The sequence below is a fragment of the Hirundo rustica genome, chromosome 6, assembly GCF_015227805.2.
Source record: "Hirundo rustica isolate bHirRus1 chromosome 6, bHirRus1.pri.v3, whole genome shotgun sequence".
NCBI classification, from domain to species: Eukaryota; Metazoa; Chordata; class Aves; order Passeriformes; family Hirundinidae; genus Hirundo; species Hirundo rustica.
In genome coordinates, this window is record NC_053455.1 from 12,135,182 (window position 1) to 12,151,197 (window position 16,016).

At 49.0% G+C, this 16,016-nt stretch overlaps 1 protein-coding gene across 1 annotated transcript in view; it reads right to left on the reverse strand.

Annotated features, from left to right (window-relative positions):
* EVL (Enah/Vasp-like) overlaps window positions 1-9,681 on the reverse strand; it is a 145,970-nt gene extending 136,289 nt beyond the window's left edge. The window contains exon 1 of the mRNA XM_040067556.2: window positions 9,615-9,681. Coding sequence (XP_039923490.1) covers window positions 9,615-9,619 — 5 coding nt within the window. The 5' untranslated portion in view covers window positions 9,620-9,681. The remainder of the gene's footprint in view (window positions 1-9,614) is intronic.
* Between the last annotated feature and the right edge of the window lie 6,335 nt (window positions 9,682-16,016).

Below are 16,016 nucleotides of genomic sequence, written 5' to 3' on the forward strand. Positions count from 1 at the left end.
GCCTCCAGCATTAGCTGCGGCAGCTGAAATCCCCAAGGAGGGAGGCTGATGGCTCCAGGCTGACTTGCAGGTACAGGAGAGTGCCTCTGGACTGCTCCTGGGCGTGTGATGAACCAGACATCGCTGGGCATGAATGTGTGGATGAACCAGACATCCCTGGGCATCACCCCTCAACACGGTGGCCCTGGAGACAGCTGTGTGTGATTCCCTCTGCTGTGAACTAACGTTTGACAGCTCAGCACCAATTAAAACAAATAAACACAAAGCCAAGGGGCAGCAGGTCACGCTCTGGGAGGATCCATCACAGCACTGGGCTACCAGTGGAATCCGAGCTGGTGGTGTGAGTTGTGGATCACGGTGGTGACGGCTGACAAAGCAGCACCTCTAATGGACAATGCTGCACGTGCCAAGGTGTGATGAAGAGATGTAACTCCTTGTTCCACCTACTCAAAGATGGTTCTTACTACCAGACAAGCAAAACAACAGACAGGGACAGATAAAGGACATTTTATTAAGCATACAAGTAAAATGAACATGTAAGTCCATGTTTTCTCTCTTCTACTTACTGAATAGCCAAAGAAATTAGTTGCCTGAGAAGGCTGCTTTATTTGGATGATACAACCCTTACTTCTCAACATAACAGCTGTGGGATCAAAAACTGACTTACATTCACCTAGGTGATGTATTTAGTCAATTAAAAGAAAGATTAGCATGCAAATGTGTTGCAGCACTCAACACTAATTCATTACAAAGTCAATCTTAAAGCTACCTCATTCTGTCAAAATATATTAGTCCAGTATTTTTCTCATTTTGAATCACAAATCCTTTTCAAAAAGAAATTCACAGATTATCTTAAATCCCACTACTGATTGTCAGGTGGGAACTAGAATGACAGACAAAACAGAGCCATGTAATAAAATGATTGTAGTATCAAAATATTTTAAGTGGGTAATAAGAACAGTAAGGAGCTAACAGGAATAGGTACACACATAACCGCATGAAATACATGCATATGGAGATGATTTTAAACTGCCTTGCTTCTGATTTTTAAAATTTTTCTAGGCATTTTTTGATCTCTCTTTTGATGTCCTCTGGACCACGAACCATGAATCGAGCAGTGCTAGTCTGTTCAGTGCTGAAGAAATATTCCTACTCATCCAGCACACATGTAACAGACATTTCCAATTACAGCTTTTACACGTGAATTTACTTTTTTAAGCTATCCTTTCACCACAAGCATTCAGCAGCCCTGGGTGTGTTTAGCTGTTCCTGTTGCATGCAAACACACACCCTCGGAACGTCGCTGCAGCCAAGCTCCTGCTCCGTGTACAGCTGTGGAAAGAAAGGCATTCAGCATGCAATTAAAGGGATTATGGTGGCCATGGCCCTGCCTCCTGTTAACGCCATTTCACTGTATTTTCTAGATCTCCTCATTACTGAGGGAGTGGCTTACTGACAAGGGATAAAGGAAGGAAGCTACACACATGCTGGCTAAGAAGCGGCGAATGATGGGAATGGGAAGAGAAGAAGGGGGAGGAAGGAATGAATGGATGGCAATACACAATGAACTTTGCTGTAATGCTTAGCCATTTACTACAAAGATGGTTGTCATCCTCGGAAATGCCACTTGAACAAGAGACTCCAGTCTAGCAAAGCAAGGACTTCAACAGGACCAAACTTAAGCCTTAAATCCTGCGCTAGACTGAGACCCAGCTACTTAATCATCTTAATTCCCTCTCAGGTAACAATTGTCATCCTCCAGCAGATAAAGCAATTATGCCAAAAAGGTTAAGAGATTTAGCAGCTGCAGACCAGCTGAGGAAATACAGCATGCCTGCACCATGGAGCTCACCCAACAACAAGGACTGGACCTGACCAGCCTTGCTGCAGAAATGCAAAGTGCTGGAGCATCTCCCTGTGCCAGTACCCATGGCACAGTATGAGTCACAGCACTACATAACTTGCCTTTTTTTTTTTTTTTTTTTCCTCTCTTTTACTCTCTCTTCAGAGAAAAAGATGTCTATCCATCCTGACACCTATGTGAAGCTGAAGAAAGACAGAAATACGACTGTGAGATCTCAAGTTGCAGGAATGACACCTACTGCCTGGGAAATGAACTGCTCACCTAAATGAGATCGAACTCAATGGCAAGGAGCTTCCACAGAACAAACCAGCACATGGACATGAGGCAGCAATGTGTGCTCACAGCCCAGAAAGCCAATTGAACCCTGGGCTGCATCAAGAAAGGCTTGGCCAGCAGATAGAGGGAGGAGATTCTGCCTCTCTGCTTCATTCTGATGACACCCCACCTGCAGTGCCGCATCCAGCTCTGGGGTCCCCGGCACAGGAAACACAGGGACCTGTTGGAGTAATTTTCAATATCCCTCCCAACCCAAATCGTTCTGTGATACTACAGAACAGGTCCAGCCCCAGTGCTGACTGTGAGGGTGATCACATGAAAGCCCACAGGAAATTCAGTCAGGAAGGGAGGTTCAGTGACGTAAGAAAGGTGTTAATTCCTGATAAACAGCATATATAACTCAGGGCAGGTAAAAACACCTCCGTCATGAACTCAGGTGAAAAATACCTTTTTTGGACAGGGAACGTGGTTAGTAGTCAGAAAGTGCTCATCCATTCCAACAGCTAGGCTACACAGTTTGTACCTCAAAGCACTAGGGAGCCTGCAGTGGAAGGGTCTGCAGAGCATAAGAGCAGGAGCAGCATCTCAGTGAAAGAAATGTTTTAATTCATAGTATAGCATTCCCTGAAGAAATGGTTTCTTGAGCATTTCTGGTGTCAGGGAGCACTGCCACAACCTACCTTATATATACGCCCTTTGCACATGGAAAGTGAATTTTCTTTCCTCCCGTCTTTCTATGTAAAGACTTCATGAAACATGAAACCATTACATCCTGCTCATCCTACCAAACCACAAGTGGCTAAATTGGTACAGCTGAGGGGAACAAGAATGGGAACTCAGGAGAAATATATAAACTAACACTGAACTTGAAACAAATGTAAGGCTTGAATGTCTGCATCAAGAAGGAAAGCCAAAAGTTTCCGGTGGCCACACGTCTCTACGACTTTAAGACCGTGACATATCCAGTGAAATGTAGTGCTTCACTGGTTGTTGTGGTATTACAGAATGGCACTCTGGATAGTCAGAAAGGTGAAGGTTTTCAGGCTCAAATTTTTAATCAGGACTTGCCCACTCTGTCTTCTCTGATTAAAAAAGATAGATATCCTTAATGCTTCTACAGCTCTCAAATGACGAATAGTTTTGGAAAGACTGTCAATAATATTCCAAGCATTTGCTCAACGCAAAAAATGCAAAGTCTCATAGGAAGAAGCATTCTGCAGTGCTAAATACATCAGAAACAGGGGGAAAAAAATAGTTGAACTGTTTTTGGTTTCACAGGGTCACGACCTGGACTGAAACACGCTTTGAGTGTTTCTGGGCGATGTGCACGCACACCCACGAACCCGGAGTGTCACGGGAAAAACGTGCCGGATGAGCCCTGAGGTTCCTACAGCGCCGGGCAGAGATGTCCCCACCAGCCCAGGGACTGGGAAGCAGCCTGCCCTTACCCTGCAAAGCTTCCCGTGGAATTAGGAACAAGGCAGATGAACCCAAGCAAGGTTGTGTGCTGCCATGACTTGCACCCTGGCAGCCTGTCTGAAGGTCTGGTGTCTTCTCCCTGGGTGGCATCAGGGCTGCACTGGGACAGGCACAAGGGCTTTACGGGTGTGCCCATCAGGTGTGCCGTGGTGGTTTTCAGTTGTTTCCCCTCATTACAGCACATCAGATCAAAAAGCAGATGAAACGGAAGGCTGGGGTAGGTGACTGCAGACAAAATCTACCTGAGGGCAAACAACAGGCCCAGAACGGTGGCACAGTTACTCCACCTCTCCTCCCTGCTCCTGAGAAACTGAGTCCAGGCCACAGGGCTGAGAAAAAGCTGGGAAAGCACAGTGGATCCCTAGAGTTCTGCACTGACTACAAAGAAAACAAAACGTATGTGGGGGCAATACCAATGTACAGCTGGGGCAGCTTTTGCTGCTTTACCTACTGCAGCGAAGGACCAAAACACCATTCCCAAACACCAAAACATCAGTGAGATCTTCTTGAATGTAAATTAAATATAGATGAGATGATACTATGGTTCTGATTCCACGAAGAACCCTGAAATATTTATAACGACCTTCTCGAAAAAAAGAAAACCTGCAGCTCATTCAACTTATTTTATTTCAACTTAATTTATTGCATTTCTGTAATTGTTAAGATTAAAAATTGGTTATAATTAATTTCATTGTGGCAGCAATTTTAGAAATATTTTCTAAAGAGGTTCCATAGTGCTCCTTACATAGTGCTCAGAACTGAGAGAAACTATGACACAGCAAGAAAAAGGAAAGAAAACACAAAACTTGCAAGATACAAGAAATTATTTGAAACTGAATTGTGTTTGCACTTTGGAGAGATTTTTTTTGATTTCTCAAAAGAAATACAAATATTTAAAGTAAAACACTTCAAAAGAGAGAAGTACTGTACTACCCAAAGAAGCAGCCAGCCAAGTGCAGGCAGACAATGCAGACACCTTTAATTGTGACACACTTTCATGGAGCTGTTCTGCATTAGTTTATCTGTCATTTAACGTGGTCTGAGTGACCCAGACAGACAGAAGGGACACACCACCCAAACCCACAACACTGAGTTAAACAGACCTGTGCACATTTGAAAGATTATCTTCAGCCTCAGCTATACCGCTACAAAATACAAGCCAAAATACCCCCAAAATGAGGGAATGCACAAAAAAGATGTCCAGGATCTATGCTTTATTTCAGAGAGGGGGGGAAAGCATACAGAATGACATTATGAAAGAGGCACAGCTGGCCTGTCTGTTCCACAGCCTGACAGTCGGGGTACACTGATGGAAACCCAGCATTGCCTGTTCCCAATGGAACACCACTGCTGCCTTTGCAGGGCCACAGCCAGCGTGGTACCACCTTCAGCGGAGGTCCAAAATCTCCTGACAATGAGTTTGTCTGCAGCCTGAGCTTACCCAGTCCTCTAAAGGTCAAGGCTGAGCTAACAAAAGCAATTTTCCGTCAGCAGCATAGTACCCACACTTGGGATTTTGCTGACCAAACTGTGATGGGCAAAGGGCTGGGTGTTTTCCTGTAAAGAGACACTGGCAGAGCTGTGTGGCACAGGTTCAGCTTGAAAAGCTGCAAACCTAAACATATCCAAAGGCAGGGCTGTGGAGAGTGTCTGACAGCTCCCAGCTGGAACCCACAACCACACACACCACGATGCCACAGCACGCAGCAGGAGTCAGAACACGGCAGGACAGAGCCTTAGAATTAAACAAAAATTAGTGAAGTTACAGGCGTATTGCTCCAGCTCAGAAATCAATTCCTAAGAGACAAGGTTAAATGATGTTCTATAGCCAGCTTGATTTTATTATCCATCTCAGGGTGTGCTCCTGCTTTTCTAATGGAAACACTGAGCAACTAAGTCCACCAGTCCAGTGAGGTTGGTAACCCCAATTTTGATGACTTTATAAATGAAAACATCATGTTCTCTCTTGTTTTTTGCAGATGTAAACAGAAAGAAATGGTAAAGAGAAAAAAGTTAGAAAATAACACTGCATATGTAAAACTCCACTTACTCTCCATGCAAACGGAAAGAATTGGCAAGACTCTGGAGTTATCTCATGAATTGCTTAAAGAACAGAAAATGGGGAGGACACTGAAATGCTCGATACATTGTGTTTATTGGTATAAATGTAAAGACTTTGCTCGCTTGTCTGAAAACAAAAGGGTCAAGAAGTATAATGTGTATACCTTGCTCTTATTAAAATATGTTTTTGCTATGAATATTCAGTCCTCTTTTTCTCAGCATGTTGATCCATCCATTTAATTTCAGCTAAATACAACATCTTTTTCAGATTTTCAGCTGATAGCTATATAAAACCCTCAGAACAAAAAGGATGATTTTTGCTAAATTTTAAGGTGCTCAGTGACTGTTTTCCCCATAATTTCTGTGCTGAACTCATTATTTTGGCTTGGATTAAAGCATGCACTACCACAAAAAAGTTTTAATCTGAAAAAAAGTAGTTTTAATCTGAAAAATCCTGTTTAGAGGCTGGTTCCATCTCCAAATATTAACTGTACGTTCTGTTTAGAAAAAAAACAAAACAAGTGCTTAAAGTGGGAGGCTTCCCCCAACACCACTGCCTCAGGAGCACAGCACAGAGAGCAAATGTACACTCACTACAGCCATGGCAAAAAGAGAGATGGATTTTTTCAGGGATACACCCAAAATGCTATGTCTGTTTTTTATTTTTAAGAATAGGGCCCACTGAAACATAGATGCCTTTTAAACAACAGGTATCAATAAGAAATTACAGGTTACGCCTCTGTTGACAGAATGTAAAAATTTTATTTTCACCTACAGCGATATTCATAGACATTTTCCCAAACATGAGCTGATTTTGTTACTTCAAAGAATAAATTAATATCTGCTGTCAAATAACCACTACATTTGTTATACTAAAGCAGGATTTTTATGTACTAAAAAATAATAACACCTCTGCACTTTAACATTTTCCACACAGAGATCCTAATCCGTTTTTGAGGCAGAACATCTATTATAATCTGTTTTATTACTAAGGTGTCTGGTACACCCACTATTCACACACTTCATACCTTTGAAGTGAAGACATAAAGAATTATCAAAAAATGGAAACCATCACATAAATGCAATAGTGCAAAGAATAGCGCTGCAATCTATTCACCACAAAAAGAGATATAAATAAAACACACATGGCTAAGCAAATGTTTCAAGGAGGTTTTTATTAAATGATTATATACCCTGCCAGGGTATTTTGGAATTATACAGCCTGTATTTATTAAATAAGAATTGTTATTGGAAAATGGTTTAGGTGATTTACAGACATATATTTACTGACAAGTACAACCTATTCAGTAATGTCTGTATATGCAAGGGGGAAAAAAAATCTGTAATGGAAGCCTTTAAAAACAAGAATCCATTAAAAAATCCAACAAAATAATAATGTGCATTAAGTATGAAAGTGGTATTTATAACAAAAGACTACTTTAAGTGTGATCCACCTGCAGATGCCAAGTGCCACGTGAGGAAAGCAGGAAAGGGCAGCTGCACAAGGACATGCCCAGCAGCACACAGAGACCAGCTCTGGCAGAGGCAGCCTGGGGGCAACCTAGAGAAGCACCCCCTCCATCATTGTCTAAATGAGGATATGGGGAAGTTCTGGAGACTCTCCTGGAGTTAAGCTGCTTTTTCCTTTCAAAACATCCTGTGGATGATCTCCTCTAAGAGTGTCCTAGCTCTGCTGGTGGGGATTACTTTGGATACATTATGATAGACTGTGAATTAGGGTTTCTTGGGGGATCTCTCTCCCCTATTCCCTCTTCCAACAAAAAGTGCAACCACCAAATGTGGAAGTTCATGTGGAGAAGAACATTTTCAATAGGAGAAACCCAACATCGTTGCAGCCTTCCAATCTGCCCATGGAGCCTCCTTGGGGTGAAAGATGGGCTTATGAGTCAGTAAGTCAACTTTCCTTCTTCAGGAGAAAGAGCTTTAGCAACCCTTCTTCATGGGGCAGGAGTTCTCCCAACTGGGCTGCTAAGTGAGCAGGAGGGAGCAAGGGAAAACCTCCCGACCGTCTGTTGTGTTCGATGACTTCTCCCCGGAGGTCTCTGACTCGCACTCTGATCAGACCAGGTGGGACTGATGCAGACACACATCTTGCGTGGAGACCAGAGACACATGACCACCAGACACACAACACAGCAGCTTGGTGTGCTTGCAGCCCTCCCCAAGAAGCCAATTTTAAGCTAGTTAGAAGAACTAATGGTAATGGAAATGGCCAAAAAAGTCGGTGCAGCTCCAAGTCTTCAACACACCTGACAGTGCCAGGAGTAAATGTAACTGCGATTGCAGGCAAAGGCTTATCTGGACTCCCACTGCACTTGCTAGGAGCAATGCCAACAACCCTGCAATTCGGGAATCAGGCACCACAGAAAGCTATCTGGCTTCAAACTGTTATTTCCATTTCTAAGGTTTTCCAAAACAATTTTACATTGCTAAAGATAATTATTAAGTGGAAAAATTCACTAGTATTAAAGATGAATCAAGGGGCTGGGTTGCTCCAAGATACTGACAGCTCAAGTGAACTCGAATAAATGAAGAAAGAGAGAGGTTTGGACGAGCATAAACCAAACTAAATAACATTTCCCCTCCATCCTTTCACCAGGAAATTGGGTTGGTGGGGCTTTTTTGCCTTTCCTGTTCACAACTGACAAACTGACCTCGGGAAAACTACGAGCTGTGGCACACGCTGCCAGAGAGGGAGACTGGGAGATCGGGCACGGCCCATGCTGGATGCTCTTGAGAAATATCCCATCTCCGCTTCTCCGGCGAACTCCTGGTTCCCTACCTCGCACACCGCTCTCCCCGTCCGGGGGTCCTTCGCCCGACGAAGCTCTCACCGTTCCCAGGGCTGCACGGCCCAGCACTACCGGGCACATCCCGGCTGCGGGGACCGGCATCACCGGGCACATCCCGGCATTAGGGCACGGCATCACCGGGCACATCCCGGCATCAGGGCACGGCAGCACCGGGCACATCCCGGCTGCGGGGACCGGCATCACCGGGCACATCCCGGCATTAGGGCACAGCATCACCGGGAACATCCCGGCATTAGGGCACGGCATCACGGGGAACATCCCGGCATTAGGGCACGGCATCACCGGGCACATCCCGGCTGCGGGGACCGGCATCACCGGGCACATCCCGGCATTAGGGCACAGCATCAGCGGGCACATCCCGGCATTAGGGCACGGCATCACCGGGAACATCCCGGCATTAGGGCACGGCATCACCGGGAACACCCCGGCATTAGGGCACAGCATCAGCGGGCACATCCCGGCTGCGGGGACCGGCATCACCGGGCACATCCCGGCATTAGGGCACGGCATCACCGGGCACACCCCGGCATTAGGGCACGGCATCACCGGGAACATCCCGGCATTAGGGCACAGCATCACCGGGAACATCCCGGCTGCGGGGACCGGCATCACCGGGCACATCCCGGCATTAGGGCACGGCATCACCGGGCACATCCCGGCATTAGGGCACAGCATCACCGGGAACATCCCGGCATTAGGGCACGGCATCACCGGGCACATCCCGGCATTAGGGCACGGCATCACCGGGAACATCCCGGAATTAGGGCCCGGCAGCACCGGGCACATCCCGGCTGCTCACCGCGGCAGTTTCACAGGCGCTCACAGCCTTTTGTAAGCGCCAGATAATCTGTCAGATGGACTTAGGCACTGACAGTCAAACATGCCAAAAACGTCACCACCCACTCGTGCTATCCATCCGGTGAAGGACTAGGAAGCGCCGCATTGCTTAACCTCTCCTCCGCCTTCCACTCGCACAGGAAATCCCCACCCCCACGGCGTGACACCGCCGCGGGGACCCGAGGTCCCCCCACCCCTGCGCCGGGAGCTCCGCGCCCGCCCTGCCCGCGGCGCTCGCCGCATCCCCGCCCGCCCGCACTCACCTCATCTTCCCGGCGGGGCGCAGCGGCGGCCGGGGCCGGAGCCGGGGCCGGGAGCGGGGCCGGGACCGGGCGGTGGCGGCGGCGGGACGGGGGGCGGGGGGCTCCGGCGGCGGCGCCGCCCCAGCGGCAGCGCCGGGCCCCTGGGCGCTAGCCGGGCAGCGCGGCGCCGGGCAGCCCCTCCGCCGGCCCGGCCATGTTGCCGGCTCCCGCCCGGCTGCGCTGCCTGTGTCTGTGTGTGTGGGCAGGACAAAGCGCCGCCGCCGCCGCCCGCCCCGCTCAGCCGCGCTCCCACGCGCGGCGGGGCCGCGCCGCCCGCCCGCCCCGCCCCGCTCCGCGCCGCCCCCGCCGCGGGTGTCGGGGGGAGCCCCGGCCCTGCCCGGCCCTGCCCGGGTCCCCCGCCCGGGGCAGGTGGGGCGGGGAGCGGCCGCGCACCCTGCGCGGCACCGGCCGGCGGCTCCGGGCTCCGCCGGGCTCCTCGGCCGGTGCCTGGTGCCAGGTGCCGGGAGCTTGGCCGTGCCGCCTCCCCGAGCCGTTCCCGGCTGGAGCGGGGCGGTGCCGAGGTAGGAGACCTCTGCTCTGCACGGTGCTGTCCTGTGCGGGGACGGGGCGGGTGCTTTTGTGGGTAGAAGCAGGAGCAGAAATGGCATTTCCAGCTAACACCGGGGGGTACCTGTGGTTCCTGCTCCGTCACCCTTCCCACTTGTCTCCGCGAGTGTCCCTGCGAGCTCTCTTGCCCTGCAAAGCCTTGTCCTTTCTCCCCACCCACCTTTCCAACGCCCAAGCTGGGCATCCTGGGCTGCCTCGAAGTCTTGTGTTTCTCCCGTCCAACTCTCCTCCTCACTGCACATGCCAGTCCCGTCCCTAACCCGCTGCCCTTCTCCTTCCCGTCACCTCCTGCCAACTCCATTGTGCAGCCCAAACCACTGGTGATGATATTCACGAGGTCCAGAGCCTTGGACTTCCCTTGCCCATCTCCATGTCTCTTCTTCCCATGCACCACTCAGTAGAAAAAAGATTATGTTGAAATTGGTATGACTTGAATATCCTCAAGGATCTGCCATAATACAGGACAAAATTATGCAGTTGTTTCTCAGGTCTTCTGTACATAGGTCAACATAATTTATTTGCCATTTCTCAAGAATAAAGGCTTTTCGGTCTGACTCTCTGTGGATCGTCTCCCGCTGATCTCCCCCAGTTCTGCATCACCCAGTTTAGGCACAAAGCCCCCCAAACAACCACGTAATCCCACAGCAAGCAGTGGGTTTCCAGGCAGGTTGCATGTGTGAGTGCTAATGGTGTCTGGAACAGTAAAGGCTTCTGCCTGTCTCCCTCCCTCTGTGCAGCTGTGTCCCAAATAACACCACCACCATCACCCCCTGAGGCCTGCCTTCCACATGTGCTGGGGAGGGACGGGGAGCTGAAGCACATCTCTGTGTGCAGGGGCAGTTTTGGAAAGGTGTGGGCAGTGTGGGTGTGAGGGTGAGATCTGGGCAGTGTGGGTGTGGATGTGAGCTCTGGGCAGTGTGGGTGTGAGCTCTGGGCAGTGTGAGTGTGGATGTGAGCTCTGGGCAGTGTGAGGGTGAGCTCTGGGCAGTGTGAGTGTGGATGTGAGCTCTGGGCAGTGTGGGTGTGAGCTCTGGGCAGTGTCGATGTGAGCTCTGGGCAGTGTGGGTGTGAGCTCTGGGCAGTGTGAGTGTGGATGTGAGCTCTGGGCAGTGTGGGTGTGAGCTCTGGGCAGTGTGGGTGTGAGCTCTGGGCAGTGTGAGTGTGAGCTCTGGGCAGTGTGGATGTGAGCTCTGGGCAGTGTGGGTGTGAGCTCTGGGCAGTGTGGGGGTGAGATCTGGGCAGTGTGGGTGTGAGCTCTGGGCAGTGTGAGTATGGATGTGAGCTCTGGGCAGTGTGTGAGCTCTGGGCAGTGTGAGTGTGGATGTGAGCTCTGGGCAGTGTGAGTGTGAGCTCTGGGCAGTGTGGGTGTGAGCTCTGGGCAGTGTGGGTGTGAGCTCTGGGCAGTGTGAGTGTGGATGTGAGCTCTGGGCAGTGTGGATGTGAGCTCTGGGCAGTGTGGATGTGAGCTCTGGGCAGTGTGAGTGTGGGTGTGAGCTCTGGGCAGTGTGGATGTGAGCTCTGGGCAGTGTGGGTGTGAGCTCTGGGCAGTGTGGATGTGAGCTCTGGGCAGTGTGAGTGTGGGTGTGAGCTCTGGGCAGTGTGGATGTGAGCTCTGGGCAGTGTGAGTGTGGGTGTGAGCTCTGGGCAGTGTGGGTGTGAGCTCTGGGCAGTGTGGATGTGAGCTCTGGGCAGTGTGGGTGTGAGCTCTGGGCAGTGTGGATGTGAGCTCTGGGCAGTGTGGGTGTGAGCTCTGGGCAGTGTGGGTGTGGATGTGAGCTCTGGGCAGTGTGAGTGTGGATGTGAGCTCTGGGCAGTGTGAGTGTGGGTGTGAGCTCTGGGCAGTGTGGATGTGAGCTCTGGGCAGTGTGAGTGTGGGTGTGAGCTCTGGGCAGTGTGGATGTGAGGCTGAGCTCTGGGCAGTGTGAGTGTGGATGTGAGCTCTGGGCAGTGTGAGTGTGGATGTGAGCTCTGGGCAGTGTGGGTGTGAGGCTGAGCTCTGGGCAGTGTGGGTGTGAGCTCTGGGCAGTGTGAGTGTGGATGTGAGCTCTGGGCAGTGCAGGTGTGAGCTCTGGGCAGTGTGAGTGTGGATGTGAGCTCTGGGCAGTGCAGGTGTGAGCTCTGGGCAGTGCGGATGTGAGCTCTGGGCAGTGCAGATGTGAGCTCTGGGCAGTGTGAGTGTGGATGTGAAGGTGAGCTCTGAGCAGTGCCTACAGTGCAAGGTTGTGTGAGGGCTCAGGGGAACGTGTCCATGTTGCAGAGCAGGCCATGGCACTGCAAGGGGGGGCAACCAGGTGGGGCAAAGAACATGTAGAAGATGAAGAGCAAAGCAGTTGCAGCCATTTTCCACATAAATACTTTACATTTTTATTTCCATTTCTTTGAAAAGTTTATATACTCATGGCAATACAACACTTATTTTCACTGTAGTAGTAACCTATGCCACCAGAATAAATGTTGCAAAAATCAAGCCCGTAGATTTGATGCCCTACAGAGCTATTTCACCACTGGCTCGTCAAGCTTTGCTGCTGTCCACTGCAGCTCCATACCAAGTGAAATATACTACAATAACAGCAACAAAAATATGACAGCTACAAAACCTGTGGTAGTAATCATGTATATGCTTTTTATTCAAAGCCATGCTTGTTTCTTGGTAGCTAATGCATATCTGATATCTGCTGTTTTTAATGAACATTAATATGTTAAAAAATATTTAGTTACTGAAGGGGCAGGGGGAGAGAACCCCCACCACTTCTGTGCCTCAGAAGCACAAATCCCAGCTCGTGCTTTCCCTGTCCCATAGAAGGTCATCCTCTTCCCGAGTGACCCCACCAATGAGTTGAAGCTCCCTTCAGACTGAGAGGCTCTCCTAAAGAAGCTGCTTCCCTTATATCTAAGGGGCCTCCTTGTTTGTTTGAAACCAAAATTTGCAGTCCTTTCTTTAAGCAATTATCCTAAATCTCCTAGGAGGCACAATATACGTTGTTTGCTTAAAGAAACACCTGTGTCAGACCACAGATCTGATATGCAGTCTCCCCCAAGTGACAGTGGCTTGGAGAAACTCATCCACAGGATTTGTGATGAGGTTGCTGAAGGTAGTAAGCATATGAAGAAATAATGAGCAAAAATAAAACCTATTTTCTTATTCCTATGATCTGACTAATCCTTTAGAGGGTGGGTCAGTGACCAGCTCATTGGACATATGGGAGACAGCATAAGGCAGGGCGGACACTCATTAAACTAGAGAGTTTTGTGGTAATACTAGAATTTAAAACTTGATCAAAAATCTGCAAAGACTTTCACCTGTGCACCTTGGCTGCACAGCATAAGGGGGCACAAAGAGCTGCAATTGCAGCCACCACGTGCCCCAGTACTGACACATCAGCCCTGGCAGCTGCCCACGAGGGACAGCAAGCCACCAGGTAAGGACAGGGCTGGCTTCTGCCACTCTGCACCAGCACTGCCTCCTGAGCACAGGCACTCTCTGGCCCTGGGCAAGCTGCAACACCTCACTGGATATAAACCTGTGCAGCATGCACCCTTGCAAAGGGTCAGGAGGCTTAATTGCACATGAGGTGGTTGAGAAGCGATGCAGAAATGCAGTGAGGTTACTAGACTAGACAATTATAGTTGCTGGTTTATTTATTCTTAGAAGCAAGAGAGGAAAGACAGATGCCAATCTTGCTGGCCACTAATGGCACAAAACCTGAACAGCATTAAAAATCTTTCTTGTATCAGAATCCACAAGGATTCCTTATCAATATTCATTGGTTGACCATCAGATCACTGTGTTGACAGAAAGAGTGACCGGACCAATTGTTTTGCTGGGACAAATCTGACTTTATATTTCAATCAGAACTGTATAAGAGACTTAAAGCTGGTAATTTTTATTGACAGGTATATAATCTTTGACTGTAGTCTTGTTAATTCACCTGCTCCTTGCCCAAGGGGAAATCCTGACCCACCAGGGTGGTCTCCATCCTGCTGGGCTCATTGTTCTTCCCTCTTCCCATTGCACCTCTCCCTGACTGCAAATTCTCCTGCAGAGCCCAGCAAAGACTTGCACAAGAGAAGTGCTGTCCCTGTGGCTGCATCTTTCCCAGCTGAGACCTCCTGCATGGCAAACCCTGATGGATCTGCTGCCTTGCCTCTGGGTCCTGCTGCAAAAAACTGCCCCGGGGCCTGCTCTGATTGCTGCTTCAGAGATTTCATGTCAGGAGGGGAAGAGGGGGAAGAGGATGCCCTCCTTATGCAGTCACACAGCCTGGGGCAACATCCTGTGTAAAAATCCTCCTGGCAGGAGCTCAAGGTTATCCAACTGTTTTTCTCAGAGACTCCATGCCATGCCCAGGCTGGTCCAGCAAGAGTCTTGTGGTCATTTTTTCCCACTGAATTTGTCCAGCTCAGAGCTGTCTCTTGAAACTCTGGCACTTTCCTGTGGACTTGTCCACAAAACCACCTCTTTTCAAGGAAAATGAATGTCCACAATAGTTTGTTTTACACACTTTTTATTGGAAGGCTTTTCCTAAGCAGGGAGGATTTAGCCTTGTGAAAGTCACCCTTGAAAGGAATTCATTATATCAATTCATTATGTCACGTCCAGTAATATATGTATGTTTTTATTTCTAAAAGGAACTGCTCCTCAGACAGCAACATAACTCAGAACTTTTGCCAAAGATGAAGTTGTACAATTTCACAGAGACCTCACTGAGGCAGAAAGAACACGATTACCAAATCCAGGCTCAAAGTGAGATTCAAAGATTCCCCAGATTCAGAGGTTCAGTCCTGGATTTTGGGTTTTCCCTCATTCCCACTTCCCTACCATCTTTGGCACCATCTGGCAAAGGCTCCATCTCAGGTTTGTTGTGGCAGCCCAAAGGAGCCATGGTGAGGTCACACCTGTCTGCACCTGGATTTCCATAGCAACGCTTCATCCACTTCTGGGATGAAGAGGAAAGGATGAGAAGAGCGGGGAACAAAGAATCAAGTAGCAGATGAGTACAGCAGGTGCTAAAGGGGACAGGAAAATGGAGACTACAGAAAAAAAATGAAGGAATTACATAAGTTTGGAATTTTTATTTTTACAAGAAAAGGAGAGAAAAGGAAATTACACAAAAAGCAAAAAAAATGAGGAAATCATGAAGAAGGAAATAAGTAATATAGGATAGGGCAGAGAATAAGTAGGAAAAATAGACTGTTGATATATTTTAATTCTATTTTATTACACTTCCTCCAGTGAAGATGGGAGTCCAACCCTGCTTTCAGGGAGATAGTCAGTGCCTCCCCTTGGAAAGGGAGGAGCTCGCTGGCACTTTTATTTTTCCTGTTATGCCTTCTGAGAGCAGGGTTTACAATCACTAGGGAGGCTGAAGCAGGAAGCTGCAGACTTCCAGGCAGCAGGGAGGAGCCCTGCCTTGCAGGCAGACCCTGGGGACCTGTTCAAGGCCAAAGCTGACTTTCCCTGTCACCCAGGACTAGCCGGGAGGGAGTCGGCACCACGGTGATGCTGCGCTCCCCGAGTCAGAGGCAGCCGGGGCTCTCCAGGCTGCTGCACTGCGTGTGGCCAGATTTTCTGCTGAGCAGGAGCTGCACATACGGGAAATGCCACAGGGCTTTTCACTTTGGCTGAGCCTCCTGTCAGCTCCCTCTCCAACTGTTCGAGCTGTAGACAGAGACTCTCAGACAGGGCTCAGCTTCTGCTCTTTTCAGGTGCTGTAGAAAGGCCAGAACACTTGGACCTCTGGCGTAGTAACTTTCCCTTGGTTATAGGCAGATGTCATAAATTTGATGTGAAAACGT